The sequence below is a fragment of the Zonotrichia leucophrys genome, chromosome 3 (assembly GCF_028769735.1).
Source record: "Zonotrichia leucophrys gambelii isolate GWCS_2022_RI chromosome 3, RI_Zleu_2.0, whole genome shotgun sequence".
NCBI classification, from domain to species: Eukaryota; Metazoa; Chordata; class Aves; order Passeriformes; family Passerellidae; genus Zonotrichia; species Zonotrichia leucophrys.
Window position 1 is genome coordinate 48,724,660 of NC_088172.1, and position 19,445 is coordinate 48,744,104.

At 37.6% G+C, this 19,445-nt stretch overlaps 1 protein-coding gene across 5 annotated transcripts in view; it reads left to right on the forward strand.

Moving 5' to 3' along the window:
- Positions 1-19,445, forward strand: part of EYA4 (EYA transcriptional coactivator and phosphatase 4) — a 139,781-nt gene that overhangs the window by 55,689 nt on the left and 64,647 nt on the right. For all 5 annotated transcript variants that reach the window (XM_064706920.1, XM_064706919.1, XM_064706921.1 and 2 more), the window contains exon 3: positions 18,389-18,438. In XM_064706920.1, the coding sequence (XP_064562990.1) occupies positions 18,389-18,438 (50 nt within the window). The remainder of the gene's footprint in view (positions 1-18,388; positions 18,439-19,445) is intronic.

A 19,445-nucleotide genomic window follows, 5' to 3' on the forward strand; every position in this document is an offset into this window, starting at 1 on the left:
ATTGAGTAGGACTGGAGCCTTGGAGACCCCTCTTCATGTACATCCTGGTGCTTTCAGTCTTCTTTGGCAGCATTTTCTGCAATAGCCTTTTCCTTTGTTTCCTTTCTTTTGATGCCAAAATCCCCAACCAATCTTGATTAGCCGCCTTCCACATCTGATATGTTGTTTGAGCAGTTAAGAACGAGTTTATGTCCAAAGCTAATGTCAAAAACAACATCTGAAAGCTGATTATGTTCTCCCCAGTACTTTGAATATGCTTCAGTGGGTTTTCATTGTCAAAGAGGTGGGCCTTCATTATACCACACAATGCAGTAAAATGAGGATTACTTGGATTTCAGTGCATGAGATTATAGCAGCTGACAGGCACCTGTTTAAGGAAGTATATTGTATTTCTAAGCACAAGTATTTTATAAAAATTGAGTGAGATTTCACATGAAAAAATCTTTCATATTTAAACTTCATTAGTAGGTTTAAGTACCAAAAAAAGGCATCAGGGAATCTGGATGAATGTATTTATTAGTGGCCCTTATAGTCCTGACAGTCCATTCTAATAATAAAGCATGGAACCTGTCAAATGATGGCACAAATATCCTGATCTGAACTGACATGGCTTTCTAGTCCAGTTCATAAATCATGGTTTATTAGCTTTAGCAGAGCCAAGCTGCTATCTGTCATTTTGATGCTGCCGTGGTGACAAAAAATGGTGCCGAAAATGTGCTACAGGTGTAACTTTCACTCAAGAGCATTTCTGAGCAGCAGTCAGACTTTGTTTGCATGGGGAGAGAGTGCCATCTTCAGTTTCACATCCTCACTGAAACAAGGCTGAAATTCCTAGTGCTGCCCGATGGCTATGGAGTGAGGAAAAGTACTGGTAGAAGTTTGGAATTCTTATTTTTGTAAGACTCTGAAGGAAAATACTAAACATCATTTCCTTGTCCTCATTTTAAGATACAGTTAATTTAGATCTATTTGTTATGATAAGCAATTTTCAGGTGGTTTATTCTTTTGGTTTGCTGTGCTCTATAAAGAAAACAATTGCCAGTTGGATCACAAGCCTGTTGTAACCAGTAGCACTTGTATGCCTAAAAAATGAGAGCTAGGAGGCTCTACACTGCTGCAGATGTACTGTGTTTTGTAAGAACCATCAGTTCCATGTATTCTTTCAGCCCAGAACTGACTTGATGTTTTCACTGGGGTCCTGGCACTTGACCCTTGTTTTTCTTGGCTCTATATCATTTTACAGCAGAGTTCGAGGACACTCCTCATCTCTTGTTTCCAGCATGTTAACATATTCAAGTAAATATTATCTGGCACAGGCACATGCATTATCCTTCTGGGGAGTATTTGTAAAAGTTTTAAATCCAGATCAAACAATGACATCCATCTTCCTTCCTCTTGAATTTCTTTTATTCGCAAGATGAATGTTGCTGGCAAAATTCTTTGATCTTTAATAAGACTTTCTGTTGCTAATATTCGCAGACAAGGTAAGCACTTATAAATACCTGAATTACTTGCAGAATATATGCCCAGGTATGACTTTTCTGTATATTTTAACACTTAATAGGGCTTTGCACAATAAGGAGCAGATGTGTCATAGCGACAGCAGGCAAGCAGGGACCAGGAAGGTGGTTTCATTGAAAGGGCCTTGGGATAAATGCAGCGCATTAGATACCCACTGAAAGACAGGAGCTGTTGATGGGGTGACCTCTGAATGCAAGTCATCTTACTATAAACAGGAGGGTGTGGAAAGCCATTGGACAGAGCCAAGCTTGTTTACTATCTAGATCTCCTCCTAGTTAACTTAAGTAACTGGACTGTGCTAGGCTCGGCATGACAGTTCAAGGAAGAACAAAGTGTCTTCAGTTTTCTCGGGTTTAAAAAATCCTAGCTGACTGATGCAAAAGCTTTTTGGTCCTGAAAACCTGCCTGCACACCTTAGCTGCTCTACAGTGGAAGTTAATTCGTGTGAAACGAAACAGATATTCTCTCCTTTTTTTTTTTGTCCTGGAAACTGACTTTGCGTATCTGGTTCTGTTTGATTTCTTTTCTTCAGAGACTACTAAGGTAAGGTTATGATGGATTTTAATTTGCAATATTGATGTAAATGTTGTTTAATGATAAAATGGGAAATATAAAATGAGTATTAATTCCCATTCAGATTTTGTTCTGAAAAGGAGATTTGATTTTAATTTCTGTAGTCACAGTTTCAAACTTGGTTTTGGAACAAGCTATTTATTCATGGCTCCAGAGTGCACGAGTTTAGATAGGTCATAGGACTGGTTTCATCAGGTTCTTTCAGGAGCAGCTTTTGTTTACTACAGTTTACCACTTGTTAAGTAGTGTAAGAAATAAATAGTGTCATTCTATAATGTGCTGCAAATAACACGATTTGTCAAATCTGTGAACACTTCCTTGGTGTGTTATTCGATAACATATTTATAAGAGACACTTAAAGACCAGTTGGCTGAGACAGGTGTCTAGATATAAGCTGATTTCAAATTAATTATCTCTAAACTACAAGAACTGTGGATACAACAAAATAAATTTATTTTCCTAATACTTAATTAAAATCCATTTGTTTAATTTATAAGTTGATTAGACATGCATTTGGAACAAATAATGCTGAAGTGTAAATATGTTAAAGCATCTGTCCTACCTCCTCCAAAGTTTGCTGTCTCTGCAATGTCATCTATTGTTTTTAATGCACTTTTTGATTGAACAGACTGGGTTTTTGGTGGATAAATTGTGATTAAAGCTTTCTTCAGGGAACCCATGTGCATGTGCTGCTGTTGTACTCAGGTGCTGTTCCCTGCCGTGGGGTCTGCGCAGCAGCAAGAGCAGCGGCGCGGAGGCCACGGTGGGAGCTGGCATGGGGATTGCTGCTCCTTAAATGTCTCTTTCATTCAGGGAAACTCAGCCGGGGCTCACTCTGGGAGTGCTGCTTTATTATCCTAGAGCAGCAAGCAAAGTACCAGGAAAGAAAGAGCAAGGCAGTTTGGTTCAGCTGTAAACAGGCATTTACAGCCTTAGGGATCTGTAGTAGGTAGGGAACCTCTCTGGAAGAAAAATGTAAATTCTTACAACCACTAAGTTCTTCGATTTTTGTGCCTGTGGTCTGGTAAGCAGCAAGCAGCAGGATCCAGTTACATCTTTCTTTTCTTGGTCTGTTCACTATTTTCTGAAATACATTCCAGCTAAGCAGCTTTCGACTGTCTCAGTAACTTTTGTGCTGTTACAATTTCTTCTAAAGTAAATCAAATGTAAATTTGAAAAGGGTATATAAACCAAGTAATATTTTAAATTCTTGACTTAAAAAATAGTTCTTGCCAAAGCATTTTTCCAAGATAATTTGAGATTTATAAAGGTATATCTTGTTATATGGTACAACAAATCAAATAGCAGCAACCTTGTGTGAATGTGGATAATATCAAGCAAAAGAACTTGAATTTGGCTTTGGAAAACATCTGTATGTTTGTACGTTCGTGCGATCACGCACACACATATATATGCGTGTCAGAGTGCGCACACAAGGAAGCTAATTCATCTGTTACAGAAATTAGAAGTCAAGGTTATTTTCTTTAACAGAATGTGGTTAGTGAAATGTCTGAACACACTGTTAAATAGAAGAAGCAGATGAAAACCCACACTGCATACTGTCTCGTTCACATGCTTACCTATCATTTTTATATTTTTTCTCTGTTGTTTTCTTTTTTTGTAAATTTTATTGAATTTGCATTTGCTTTGGGAGAATAGAGGAAATAATTAGCACTTTGTTCACTTTTAAGCTTTGAATTGTAAAACTTACTTAGTAAATATTATTAGCAAGGGATTAAAAACCTAACATGTTGTTTCAGTATTTTTAAATAAAGGGAGACATGGCTGTATTAAATTTATATACAAAAAGTATATAAGCAATTTGCAGAATTTAATGCTGTAGCTAATATGCTACTTGCTTCCTTTTATGTTTTACTTTATTAAAGATATTTTCAATCATATTGCTGGAAAAAATAAATAGTATAAATTTCAGGAATAGCTTAACAGGAAAGATAATATCTGTGTGGTTTATTTCTCTTTGCAATATTCATTCATTGCTCTGAATTAATACATAATTAAACAGTATTCAATTATAAGTAAATATCTGCAGAAAAGGTGAAGATTTTTTTAAAAGCTGATTTTAAGATGGATTCCTTTTTAGCCCCAGAAGGATACAGTTGAAAATACACATTGAAGAAGAACCTGGATTGATTTAAAAAGTATAATTATTGTATTGTTTGCATTAGGTTGAACAGATATCCCAGGCAGAATCCCAGGACAGTAAAATTCACATATTATTTTACTAGGCTGATTTAATCGATGATTTGCTTCTTAGATATTGAAGAAAAGTCCTTTGCTTGTTCTCATAGTAAATCTGTAATTGTTCTTCACAATAATTTCAGGGATAAGTCATAACTTATAAGTCATTAAATTACCCTTACAATCACATAAGTTTGGCTGCTCATCTGGCATAACTCATAGTAAAACCTTTGGAAGACAAAATAATCTGAAGTGATTTAACATAAACAGAGATTCTGTGTATATTATCAGTATTTATTTGCACACAGAAGTTATTATATGCACCAGAAGTTGCTTTTGTGTGTTTACATGAATGACTGAACAATTCCTTTCAACAAGGGTGTTCTCGTGGATAAAATGAATTTGTCCCATTATGAGATTTTTGCTGTACTTGACGTATTTATACTGCTATCCCAGGTGAGCTCTGCATTCAATTAGAGCCACAGCTAAGAACCAAATGTCCATGTTGCTCTGAACATTCAAACTGTTAGTTCCACTGAAGCACAGTTTAACTTGATTGATACTTGGATTTTAAAGCAAATAAGGACTAACTTTTGCCCGTGGCAAAATATCTTTGAAGTTTCGTGCCTGTGCCGGGGCTGGATTAGCAAAGTGATAGCACTGGGGCTGGGACTGTGACCCTGTTGTGCTTGGCAGGCTGTGATAAATGGGGGAATCTTTCTTAACCTCGTGGCCAAAACATTCCAGGATCAGGCTGGGGAGACAGGAGAGAAGGGAGGAGAGTCGAAAGATGCAGGAGATTTCGCATGTTGAGCCGGAGACAAAGGACACTTGCTCACTTGTCTGGAACAGGGGTGAATGCACAGAGTCTTGTGGGAAGAATGGCTGCAGATGCATTAAAAATGTACTTTATTGTACCTTATTGTAACTCCTGGGCATTGCCCTGGGTACGTGAAATTCATCCATCACTATGAACTGTCTCTTTGTTTTGAAAGCTTTGAGAGTTTAGGGAATCTTGGTTGTTATATTTTCCTAAAATAAAGAGGCTTTTTTCTTTAATACTTGAGATGGGTATATAAAACCATCCAAAATAAATTGGAAGAATTCCTTATTCCAAGTAATTGCCTGCTGGCTAAAGAATTTACTGGAGGACAGCAAATATAAACAAAATGGTATGAATTTGGAAAAACAAACCCCGACAAGTTAATTGATTGCTTCTGGAAAACTAGTTCAACTATTTTGTATATAAAACACCTTTAAAATTAAAAAATTCTTTCAAATATTTTCTAATTATGAATTTTAATATAGCAGTATTAAAAATAATAATAATAAAAGAAAATATCTTTAGATACACTAAAGATCTATAGTGAGATATTACCAGTGAAATTTTCAAACCTGAAAAAAGAGACAAAATTGGCCTACATGTGAGCTGAAATGTGATCTGTCAAGTGGTTCCTTCTTGTGGCAGTATTTTAAGAGCTGTATTGCCTCTGATGTTGTCCCCCTTGGCTAATAAAGAAAAATATATTATTAGCTGATAGTTTGAGATTTATTTACATACTTTATGCTGTAAATACAGCTATTCTGACTAGTGCTAAGAACTACAGCATAATGCAAGTGGCAAAACCAAAATTAAATATTCTTACTGTGATTTCAAATTGTGGCTGTCGTTACTAGTATACAACCAAATGCATGTTGTATTCCTGGGTATAGATGCTATTAATCCTTTATCCTTTTATGATTAATTTCTCTGAATGACATTTTAACCCTTCAATATTAACAGGGTTTTAAATTGTAATGTAAAAATTGAATTGTAAATGTTCATTAATAATTGAATAATCAAATCTAAATCATATGTATAAAAAGTGGTCTCACTACATAGGAGTTTGCTTCTGTGATGCTTAATAGCAAATAGTAACTATAGTGCACAGTATGTGCAGTATATTTTCCTGTGTTTAGTAGAAAGTATTTTGTCTGTAGTTTGCCTTTGCTAAATTATTATTCTTTTCCTTATACCCCTTACAAAAAAAAAAAAAAAAAGGGCAAAAAAGAAGAAGAGCAGCATTTTCTTCCGTTTTACTGACATGTTCCAGAAGCACTGAAACTTACAGTAACCAAAAACAGAGTAAATTTGGTTCCCTGATGATACAAATGCATGTGAATAGGTCTTTAGTTTATATCCAGTGCTTGTGAGATTTTACACGGCAGCAGTGTGTCCTTTTATCTGATCTCTAAAAAATTATTTTTTCACCAGTTGGATAATATCTGGACCACAAAAACCTGATTATGTAATTTTCACCGTCAAGTAGTTTGGAATACAAATAATCCTTTGCATCCTTACTATGAGAGGAATAGGCGACTGAAATTCTTAGTTATCTGATGTAGTTTATAATTGTTAGAACAGCTGCTAGAAGTTGTTGCTAAAATTCTAAACAAATTAGCTTCAGAAATGTATGAAGCTAGGAAAAAGCATAGCTGTTCACTGTTAGTGTACAGATTTACTTGGTAATTCTCTAATTAGGCTATGGTGTGCACTTATTACCTTCTTCTTCCACTTTTTTCAAAAGCTTTGAACACATTTTTTAAAATTATTTGTAGCAGTCATTTGCATGCATTTAAAGCAGGTGGTTTTAATTGGAATAGCCTCAGTGCATTGTGCAAAAATACTAGTGTTGTATAATTAGATGATGACTTCAGCTTTCATGGCAGTTTTCATAGACCAAATTATTTGATCATGATCAGATTTATAGATATTATCTGTGGAAAAGTCAGATCTTTATAGCTGAATACCTTTGATCTACTACCAGGAGAAAAGCTACTGCAGAAGAGCAGAACCCTTTTTATTGCTGGGGCTTTGTGGTAGGCTTTTTTCCAGTTTTATTTTATTTTAGTACTGTTTTAACATAATTCCCATCTTCCACAATGCCTACAGGACTCTGCCAGCTGTTAATAGGTAGACAGGTGCTGGGCTAAAATCATGTTCGTATTACCTGCTCATATTACCTTGTTCATCTCCTTCCAACCTGTCTTATTGCTCTGTCCACCTGTTGCTTCTTGGCATTAATTGAGCGTCCTGTGCTACTAAGGCGTATTCAGACTCCCCTTCATTATTCTGAATTGTTGCACTGACAGTAACAGGCCAAACAAGCCCGATCTGATTTAGGCCTAAGCTTAAATCTTTGTGGGCTTGTCCTAAGGTTGATAACCCCTCTGCTCAGGGAATGCCTTTTGCTGGAGGAGTGAATACAGCAGCACCTCAGGCAGCTGTTGCTGAAGCCGTGCAGAATTTGGCAGAACTGGATCTCACTCTGCAGTCACTGCACTTGGTCACGAAGAGCCTCTTTGCATCTTTGGGTCTCTGCATACGCACCCAGCATAAACGTGCTCTTGCCTTTCAGGGCTGTGAAGGAGCACAGTGAATAACAGGTATTTTTACTGATAAAAATTATCAATGTTTAGATAATGAAGAAGTCAGATGTTCTTAACTGTCTGTGGATAATGCTCAGTTTCATTTTCTCATCGTTTTGGTACTCTGTGTCTCTTGCAACACTGTCAATTGAATATGGTTGTCTCTCCTGAGAGATGAAGAAGGATCCAAAAAACACAGAGGAGACTTGAGTCCTTCTTACTAGCTGCACACTGAGAAATGTACTGAAAATCTGCAGTGGTTTCTCTCCTTCTCTGAAGGACCTGTGCAACGTTACCTCTAATTCTGTATGACATATGTGTGATGGACGGGTCACACAGGGTGGCAGACACTGCAGATAATAACTGGTCTCCTACCACTACATCTGGCTCATACAGCTTGGGTAAGACCAAAAGTGAAGAAAAGTTGGCTGAAAAGTATCTGAGCAAAATTGGCACCACTGAACAAGTGGCTAAACTTGGAAGAGCTCATAGGAAGAGCTTACCGTGTTGTCTGGAATAATTCAAACCTCAACCTAGGAACTCTGGATTGCCAATAAATCAAGTTGTCATGTAGCTGAATCCATATACAATGCTTTCAGTGTGCCCAAACTATTCCATCCCATTCTGTCAGACCAGGATCTGAGTCAGGTATTCATTCATTCTTAAACAGGTTGTACTTCTATGAAGACTTCAGTGCTTGAAAACTAATTAGTACAAAGGTCGCATCAAGTAAGGGTATGGTGAACACATTAGAGCTGTTTTTCTCTTCCTGAGCTTTTTGAATATAGTTCAAAACCACAATCCTTGTCCTTAAATCCTTTGAACTCCTTTTAGCTCTGGGATGAAGAATGCAGCTGATGAATATGCTTCTCCAAGACAGAGAGGATAGCGAAACTGGTGGGTTTTTAGACATTGCTTACTTAACACTGACCCAGCGTTGGTGGGTTGGCTCTCAATGCAGCTAAGAAACAAAACATATTTGACCAAGAATAAGACACCATTTCCAGGGGCTGATCTCCTTTAACCTTAGCACATTGCAATATGTATATTAAAAACACAGAAGACAAAAAAAAGAGTACAAGGAGAGTAAAAGAACATTGCTAAATCAGAATATTTTACATGTATGTATTTAGTCATCTGTAGTGGGGATGAGTATTTGAGAGATGTGAGATAATGTTGTTTACTGCACTGGGGTATCAATATGCTCCTTGGTAAAAACCAGGATAGTGAAGTACAGAAAGGAGAAGATGATCGACAAGGCCATTTGTTTAAATTTCATCTAAGTGAGGGATGGAAAAATTGTGACAAGTGTTCTTTGATCTCAGGGGGAAAGACAGATTATTTTCTGATGAGGCAAACGAGTCAGGAGAGAAGTTGTCCTTTGTTCCTGCGGGAGTCAGTACGTAAGCTCTTGGGTGAGCTAAGGGGAAGCTGGATTCCAATGAGACACCAGCATTGTCAGAACAGAAATGTGCCTTGAGGCAGAGATACTTGACTGGTGGTGGAGAAGCCAGCATTAGCAGTAGAAATACACTGTACTGTTCCTCATACAAGTTGGTTTCCACTTGAAAAGAAAACAGCATGTTTTATTATGCTTTATGGCACAGTACTATAGACCTTTAACAAAATAGCTTGAAGTATTTGCATGATCTATTTGCAACCTGGCCAAGTTAACACAGCCATAGGAACATTAACTTTTGAACTTCCTGACTTTCATTGCTTTAAATTTCAGCTTCAAAGTTTACTCTTTTTTTTCTTTGCATTTGTTGGCCCTGGTTGGTTTTGAAAAACAGGAGGGAAGAAAATAAGTTCAGGTTTTCTGAGAAGATTCTGAATTTTATGCATATAACAGGAGATGACTTGATATTCCTTTGAATATTAAATGATACCTCCAAAGCAGCTTCAGTACACCTAATTTGCTTACAATATTTCTGTGGAGCTGAGGAATCACAAGGTGAAATCTAGAAAACACTGCACAGCATAACTGTTTTCCTGCATTTCAGTATGTTGGGATTTTTTTGCCTGAAAAGAGATCAATGGTATTTTGGGAATGCTGATATTTAAAAAGCAAACACTTGAATAAAAATGATGTGATTGCAACAAAACTGGAGGACATCATGGGAACATAACTGAAGTAAAAGCAGTAAGCATTTTCCATGTCTACATTAAGAATGGTATCTTCTAGCTACTGCCAGTTTGGAGATACCAGGAAGACACCAAGGGTATACTTGCAGATTCAGCCTCACTGAGATATAGTGCTGACTTGAAAAGGCAAAAAAAAAAGCCAAAGGTTTGTATTTAGGTTGGTGTGGGCATTTTTTAAGAGATGGTGGGGGTGGGGCAGATGGAGAGAGCTAGGAAAATAATGTGAGAGAAAGAAAAGAGAATGAGGGAAACCAGTGTTAGTGCATTAGTATTTTTTCATTAATCTGAATTTGTTGATAAATGAGCTCCAGGCTGGTGGAGTTTCCAAACTTTTGGCCTTTGGAAGACCTGAATGGGGAACTAATTCCTTCTCTTCTCCTCCTCTCCTCTCCTCTCCTCTCCTCTCCTCTCCTCTCCTCTCCCTCTCCTCTCCTCTCCTCTCCTCTCCTCTCTCCTCTCCTCTCCTCTCCTCTCCTCTCCTCTCCTCTCCTCTCCTCTCCTCTCCTCCCCTCTCCTCTCCTCTCCTCTCCTCTCCTCTCCTCTCCTCTCCTCTCCTCTCCTCTCCTCTCCTCTCCTCTCCTCTCCTCTCCTCTCCTCTCCTCTCCTCTCCTCTCCTCTCCTCTCCTCTCCTCTCCCTCTTTTCATTCTTTTTTTTCTTTTCTTTTTCAAAGGGAGCCAGGCCCACCCTCCCAGCTGCAGGGAAAAGCATTCTGTGAGCTCTGAGCTATTAGGTAACTCAGGCTGAAACAAAAAGTGCCATTGTAGTATGGCATTTGCCCTGCCTGACCCACCATTTAAGGGAAGGCGTATTTCCTTCTTTCATTGTACACAAACAAACAAAAAGAAAAAGAGAATGCCAGTTTCTCCCACAGTGCATGCATAAGTGCTTTTCAAAATGTAAAAGTTAGTACTTTACAGGTTCCAATCGCTTAAATTATGACTTGACTGTTACGCTGTTACACCCTCTGATATTTTTAGTGCACTTGTGCCAAAGGCAGTTTAAAATGTGTTTTAAAAATGTTTGCAGGTATTAAGGATTTTAAAAACGCTTTGAGCTCTGGACTGTTTGAACCCATTAGTCATATTGCAAAAACAAACACATAGGAAACCTTTCCACAAGCAAGAAATTACCAAGGAAGGAATGTTTAGTCCCCAACGATAGCATATGAATAAGAAAATTGAGGAATTGAAGTTGTCTCAGATTTTATCAATCATGTCACCTTAATGATACCTTCATTCTCTAAAACTTCTCAATAGAAACAGAGTTTTATGTTTTATTTATATAAAGCTTTCTGATTTATGCTTCACAAAGGTTTGTGTCAATGGTAAGACTGTGCAGTGTGCCCAAAAAAAAGAGCATTATAGTCTCATTGGAAATATGAAAAATGCATTTACCTGGATGGATTAAATTCCAATTAACTTCAATATGTATGTAATGTGCACACCAGCAAGAGCTCTAGTGTGTCACTGCTCATCATTCCAGCCTGGTAAAATAAGACCTAAATAAAATGCAGTGCCTCTTTGCAGCTCTTTGGGCTGTCCATGGACTGGTTCCTGGTTTGTCCACACTGTTCTCATCAGCAATTTGTACAGAAAACCCAAAACATTGTGAGAGTCATGAAGATTGTCATCTCAAGAAGTGGAAGCATTTAAGATTATTGAACGCTTTTTAAGACATATCTCCTTCTTAAAATTATTAAGTTCAGTGACTGGTTCAAAGGAGCTGAGGCTCTAAATCATGTAACTTCCATGGGAGACATCCCTCTCCATTGTTATAATCAGTGTTGCCAACAAAGAAGACTGCATGGAAGATGTCATGAGGCACACAGGCTTTGTTCCTCTCTCTTTTGCAGCTCTATTTATTTTCCTCAGTGTTTCCCAACTACCTGCGTTTCAGCAGGTAAGTGGAGAGTAGAAGCCATTAGTCACAGTTAATTTGGTGTAATTCCCCTCTGCCTGAAATGGATGACTACTCTAGGTCTGGTGAAATACATCTGTATCTTTCTGTTTAATGTAAAGGAAGCCCTTATGTGACAAGCCTAGACTGATTAGATGCCTGAACTGTAGGTATTTAATACTAAATATATCCCTTCTGGATTAGTATTCCTTGGAAGTTAGGTGTACATCTCCAAGTGGTTCTGGCCAGAGTGACTACTGTAATTTCATGATGCATTTCATTGAGAACAAATCTATCTCAGGAAAGTTTTGCATGGAAAACAAAAGTGATGGTGGAACAGCACTGACTTTTCTGGTTCCCATACCTTGCTCTCACCCCTTAGAGGCATGGAAACATATCTGATGTCTTTGAATATGAAGTCTCCTCTGCTGTGTTACATAAAATGCAAAGGTCAGCATTGCAGTCTGCTTTCATACTCAAAACTTCTAAATAATTTGCACTATACTTTCTTTTAAAAAAATCAAGCTGTAATCTTGTTTTGGTTAAAGTTGTCAATTGTAGTTGATGGCATAATGAATGATTTCATTACTAAGAAAAGAGATGAGACCACTGAATAGCTAAACACAGTTTAGCTATGGTGAGCAGACATGTTGTTTCCACTAGAGAGCTAGCTCATATAGACTTGTATTAAGAAAAACCAAACCAACAACCGAAAAACTCCTTGAACAGTGAATTTTAAATCAATTTATGTACCATATTTTTACTCATTCTTCCATTGCAGTCAGAACTCTTGTTGTCAGATCTGCTGAAATATGCCAAACCTACTTCAGGGTGTGATTCAAGTAAAATACAGCTATGTACAGTCTTTGCACTGTGAAAGATAGGGGGAAAAATACATTTTCTATTGCTTCAAGTTCTTTCATTCAACAGTAGCATCAGTGTTTGGGTTTTTAACTACACCAGAAATGTAATTAAAGTTTGCTTGTGCACAACTGTGTAGTCTTACATTTTCATTTACATTTTCATATGGATTTTAATTCCATTTAATATGTATTTTAATATAAGGTTTATATAATTTTAATATTGTCACTAGGTTTATGGAAGTGTGGCAGAATAGTGAATTCCTGTGAAAAAATCAGTTCAGAATTTGGGATTATTTAGAATTCTTTTCATATGTTTCTCTAGGTCTACTCAGCATATGTTTGATTTTGCAGAAGCTTCACTGAGATTTTGTATTCACAGGACGTACATAGTTGGAGTATTATTTGAATTCAGCCATCAAAAACTGCTTCACTTTCAAGAATATTTGTTGTTCTGTTGTGGGTTTTTTTAAATTAAATTGAAAGCACATAGATTTTCTGCATGGCTACAATTTGTGACTCAGTCCCAGAGCTGTATCTGTAAGCAAAACCTTGCCCTGCTTTTTGTTGGTCAAGCAAATGACATTATTTGTTTTGTGGTATCAATGACATCATGGCAGCAAAAAAAATCTTTGGCAAATGATGTGTACAAAGGCATTGTAAAGACAGTCTCCATTAAGGTTTTTTTGTTGTCAAGACGGTTATAAAACTCCATGTAAACACTATCAAAGTCAGCATCTAAAAAACATTTGAGGAGAATTACTTTTCTTTACTGTTCATACTCATAACAGTGTCAATATCCTGAGTCATGTTCTTCTACCTGGTATTTCCATCAAGTTGTTCCCCTGCCTGTTCCGTCCTCTCCTGGAGTTGTTCCACAGACATAGCCCCTTCCCTGGACAGCAAGCAGAGATGGGTCAACTCCCTCCAGAGTAATTTGCTGTAGGGAACCATCCAGGCAGTCGAAGTGCACTTGCTCTGCCCATACTCCAGAGCAATCACACAGGCTGAGGAAGCACAAAGATGTGATTTGAGGTTGTCCTTGGGTCTGCAAAAAGTACTTTTCTTCATTCTTGTCTCCTTGATGTTAGAATCTCCACGGCTCCACCATGCATAGCTGCTTCCTCCCAAAGTATTGCAGGCTCTACTTAGCCCTGTTACAGCCCTACTGATTTAGGAGGGACCCTCAAGGCCATAACTGCTGCAGTAGATGAGGAAACTCAGCAAATTCATTGCCAGAATAATTTAGTGCTGATGTGGCAAGATTTTTCAGCTGTAAGTGTTAGAAGGGATTTCTCACCTGTGTTGCATTACGAGTTTAATACCACCAGTGTGTGTGTGTGTGTGTGTGTGTGTGAGTGTGTGAGAACACCTCATAGAGCAGGACCATTTCATGGTTTAACATTTAGTATAATGGGGTCCAATAAAATCATGTTAAAAGATGTTAATGTTGCAAAGAAAAACATCAGAAGCAAGGAAATGCCAGAATTAATATGGCCTGTGGAAATTCAGCTTCTTGCACATTATGGTGCAGATCTTATTACCTGACATCCTAGGCTTTCCAGGGGGTGTCTTTTTTTCCAGTGAATGCATAGTTGGATTTTTCTTTTAATGTTCCTCACTCTATCTTTGTTAAACATGAAGCATCCAAAGCCCAATTAATAGAAAATCCTTCATCATATAAATATTTATCATATACCTTTATTGCAGTTTTTTGCTGCCTAATAAATGCATATCTTTTTCACAGTGACCTCAGATTATCAGACACTTTTAACAGTGCTCGTATTTGAATTCTGATTAACCAAATCAGGTGAAGTTAGAAATTGTATACAACTTTGGTTTTTAATAAAACTTTGATTTTTAATAAAAGTTTAAGCCAAGTGAGACTTTCATTTTTCTACATAAAAGTAACATTTATACACAATCATCTAAGTTCAAAGTATATTTTCCCAGCTTGGATCATTAATTAGGTCTTCTGTACAGCTGGAGTAGCAGAACTAGTCCATTGCTCTGGGCAGACTGGTCACTCATGACTTTTGTAATGAGTTTCACAGGTATTTGATGAGTGCTTAGGCTTGTATTTGTAGTGTTAGGCCCAAATCAAGAAGAGAGGAGAGCAAACTGTGGTGTTCCATCTCAGCCAATCCCAGTGTTCTTCTGCTGTCCACACCACACCCCTACATCTGTCATTCTTTTTTTGTGCCCTGATTTCTGTTCCCTCTCCCTGTTTGGTTTTCTGGGGTTTTTTTCCCTGTTTTTTTTCTCTTCATTTGAGTCTACAGGGGTTTTTTTTCTTTCAGGGTACTGCCTGGGCACCCTGTACTCAGGGCACTGCACAGTGGGGGTAGAACTAAGCAAAGAGGGAGAGTTTTGATAATGTCAAATTTCCCGACAGCATGGGGTTCTCCTGGCACTCTGAAGTAATCCTAAGGCTTGTTCAGCACCAGCATGTTTGAGATGGAGAGTATTCAATGCAGATAGGGTGTTCAGAAATTGAGGAGCCACACTGCAGCAGGAGTTCACCAACAGTGTGACAACAGGCCTTTTAGAATCTTACAAACTAAAATAAATGTGGACACTATTTCACAGAAATTATCATTTCTGGGTATTAGTACCTCTCCCCCTGCCCTTTCAGTTTTGGGATTTTGCCTTCAACTTTCAGGTGCTGAAGCCAATCAGCAGCATAATGATGTGACATTCAAAACATGAACACAGCAGTCTGTTCTCACAAATACTTGTATTTGAAGGTTTTTAGCTGAAACTTTACAAACATTTTGTAGCAGGCAACCAGAGTAGGAAAGTTCAGTGCAGTTCAACAGAATTCAAACTGAAACTGGATTCTTACTCTTGTGAATGATTCTCAACATGCATTTAACTAAAATGGTGAGAAAACCTGTGTAAACAGAGAGGGGGGAAAGGAAAACAGAGCAAGAGTAAAGAAAAAGGTTCTTTTTATAGCATTTAACACATGAGAATGTAAATAAATGTGGTGTTAGTGAAAGTTAATTATTTTGAAAACAGTCAGCAAGGCAGATTAAGAGGTAAAACAGTGCAGCTGAAGACAAAGGAAACAATATTTAGCCTTTGATCAGACATTTTCACAGTGATTTTCTGTTCACCTTCAAGGGTGGCATAATTTTATGAATAACAGAATTTGTTTTGCTACTTGAGTAGCCTTGAACAGAAATAGTGTTGATTCCATATGGCCACTTGAAAGAAAATCCCATGCCTGTTCGTCCTTTAAGAAATAACATTTTTATTTATTAAATCTTTTTTCTCATGGAGGGACCTAAAGATACACAATGAAGTTTACATTTAGTCTCAGAGGACAAGCCAAATCTCTGTGCTTCTGCACATTTCTTAAGATAGTGTTCATGGATGAACTGCATCATCTATATGCCAAGTGACAAATCTGAAATACTCTCACTTTTTAAGCATTTTGCTTTCATTGCAATATTCTTAGATAAAAAATACTCACTTTTTTTCCTCCCCAAGTTTGTTGCATCACACAGGAAGTGAGTCTTTTTGATACAATTGATCAGTGGCTTTTCTGCTGTGACCTTTCAACTTTTATCGAAATTTATCAGTTGGGGCTTTTGTTGGTAATTTTTTGGTTCTTTTTTGTTTTAATGTTTAATGTTAATTTATATGGATAAAGCATAATCTTTCAGATATTTAGATTGCTTTGTTATGTTGTTCAAAACAAAATGCAGTAGTCGTGTGAACTATGGTAGGAAAACTCATCTGTGAGTACCGAATTAGTGCATTATCCCTGCCCAGGAAAACCAGAGGTTTTAATATATTCTGTATATTAAAAATGCTTGGATTATGTTAATGTGTGCTGGAGCTATCTTTGGGCTGCTGTGGTAACTCCCCACCACAGGGTGTTGGGATGTCTGGGTAACAGACTCTCCAGCAGCTGGTTAAAGTCAGTGGTTGAACTTTCCTGGGGAGTGAGATCTGAGCCCCGGTGCAAATGTGAGAGACAGTGCTAACGGTGGCAACCACAGAACAGAAAATAAATTGGAAAGGAATGTATAAATTCCAGTAAATTTAAGAGTAAGGAGATAATAAAAATATGCTGGAAGTGAGTATGCTAAAGGGACATGGAAAAAGAAGATCTACTAGGGTTTATGCTATGTAGCTACTAGGCATATACTTCTTTTTCTAATTAATTTTAATTATGTTATTTCATTTTATAGCTCTAAATACATTCTGTTTTCAATAATTTTAAATTATATTTTATATGTTAAATGAAAATATTATTTTTCTGGTCAAATCCTTTGTAAAGCAGTTGAGACCAACTGCTCCTGAAATTAAACACATCCTGTCAAGGAGAGGCTGTTGTAATTTCAATGTCTTTAAATGATTTTAAATATATTTTTTGAACAGTTCCCTCTGACACTGACACACTCAGGAGACACAATAATCTGAATAACTATTTCTCATGTTTGTATATAATGCACTCTGAAGGCATTTTTTATGGCAGATGGTCATACACTTATATATCTGAAGTATTTTACTGTACTTCAGATGTTATGCTACTTTAATAACAATGTGGTTAACATAAAACTATAGCAATGATGTTTGCACCTGAATGTTTATGAAATACTGCCCGTCAGGTTTGGGTTTGTGTGAGCCCTGACTGTATCTCATGCTCTGTGAGTGATGTTCTATGGCATTCAGCTGAGGGAACTTATATATACATATAATATTTAGCATTAGTCAAAACCTTTTTTCTGTTGCGCCTGGTGAGTATTTTGTCCTTTGTCAATAACTTCAATAGAAGTGAGTCAAAGTCACTTTTTTTTTCTCTGAAATATTTTTGAAGTAGCAAAATGCATGGAAGAGTTTCTTGATGCAAGGTATCCTGAAACTTGTCATTGAACTTGCTGGTTGTAAAGGGAGTGGGTTTCTTTATTGTGTCTCTCACACCAAGTGAACCTCAGTGAGCGATATTTCTAGGTGGCTTTAAAACTGGAACTTCGAAACCTCCCACAGAGCCCTGGATTTTACATTAGCGAGCTAGTGAGCAAAATGTTTTTTCCTCTGCTGAAAATGCAGGTAATTTAGATTACCAGAAGGTACAATTAAATTTTTGCTGGAAATCATGAAGATCCCAAGGAGATACCTAGTCTGCAGGAGAACAGTATTCTAGTTTTTTTTGACAGTGATGGATTTTATCACCTCCAATCAGCCTACAGCAGTGTATTGCGGAGATCAAATTGGAAGCTTTTATGTACTTATGTATTGCAAATATGAGTGAAAACAGTGCATGTATTCATTGATACAAAAGGAAAATATAGTTAACACACAGTTAGCAGATTCACAAAATTAAAAATACCATATGAATTATTTAACTAATGGTGCGCTTTGCCCCAGAACCTGGTGTTTATTATTTTGAGCTTTAGCAGGAAACAGAAGCAGTATCAATTGGGGAAACATTTCTTGGCCAAGCTGAGAACAGTATGGCTTTCTCATTTCAAAGTGGGGAACCTGGTTCTTTGGTTTCTTTGTTCCTAGTTAAGACTACTCCCCAAGCTATTTTAGCTGAACATTTAACCCACTAATGGAGCCTGGGGAAGTGCAGTTGGCAGCTGTTCATGGGATAATAATGAAACACACTGTTTAGTACAGCAAACCGCTGCTGTAAAGTGCGGGAAATATTTTATAGAGATCCCGGTGAGCAGAGCAGGATCCGCTTTAAGTTCTGCTGGAATGGGCGGGGGGGCAAGAGGAAGTTGTGTTTCAGGTGAGAGTAACCAGCACTGCTTTGCTCCTGCAGGTGAAGAAGCCGTGTCCAGAGTCCGATGGTTCAGAGCCGCAGAATCCCAGGTATGGTGCTGGAGGCCCGACGCCGACTGACTGCAGTGAGGTGGCGGAGAGCGAGGCTGAGCTGGGCTGTGGATTTGTAACACCAGAGCCATGGAATTATGTTTTGCAAAGAACGAGTGGTTGGATCAGTTGTAATGGTTTTCACTCTAGAAAAGGGATTTTTCCCTTTTGCCGGTCAAAGATGCAGCTTAGAGTCTAGGTTGTTGAATTTAGATGGTGGCATAGCGCTGAGTGGTCACATTCAATTAAAAAACAATCCCAGCTATTAAATAGTGTAGAGAAATCTGTGTGATTGGATCTCACTTTCTTCAGTTATCCCTTTACTGCATATCTCAGTCTTGAAGTTTATTGGAAATATAGTTTATTTCCAGTGTGGAAAACTAATTATTGATTTGGGAAAATTTGCCCTTACCAAAACTTTATTTTGTTTTGACATGTGAAAAACATGCTGTGTTCATAAGCTGGAAAGAAGCCCTACATTCCTTTCCAGCACAGTCATTTCCAATATCATGTACATGAGGAAAAGGATTTAACTTCCACGTTCCACACATGTATGTACTTGTATGGAGCAAGTGAAGTAGTAGCTGTTTTAGATGTACATCTTCCTTGTGTTTAGTAAACTGGTGGATAGTTTTCTTCAATATTTAGTGAGTACTCCGTGTCTTTGCCTTGCTTCTGTATAGAAGACTATTTCAGTGTCATGAAAGCTCAGAAGATTTTGTTGTAAGGGGAGAGCTCCAAAATAAACCTGACATTTCACTAACATTGTCACTAAAACTCAGAAAAGTTAAATAATTCAAGGTTTGTACCCCAAACACATCCTTACCTATATCTTAACTATGCTCCTTAATTATTGCAGCAGGATCCTCTGGGGGTAACCTGCAGCATCCAAGGCCGTTATAACATCTGTGCCTTGAGCTGCACTGTGCACCATCTCAATTTCTTTGATTTGCTCATGTCTGTTATTAATATGTATTTTCATTTAGTTTGATTAGAACTGAAAAGGT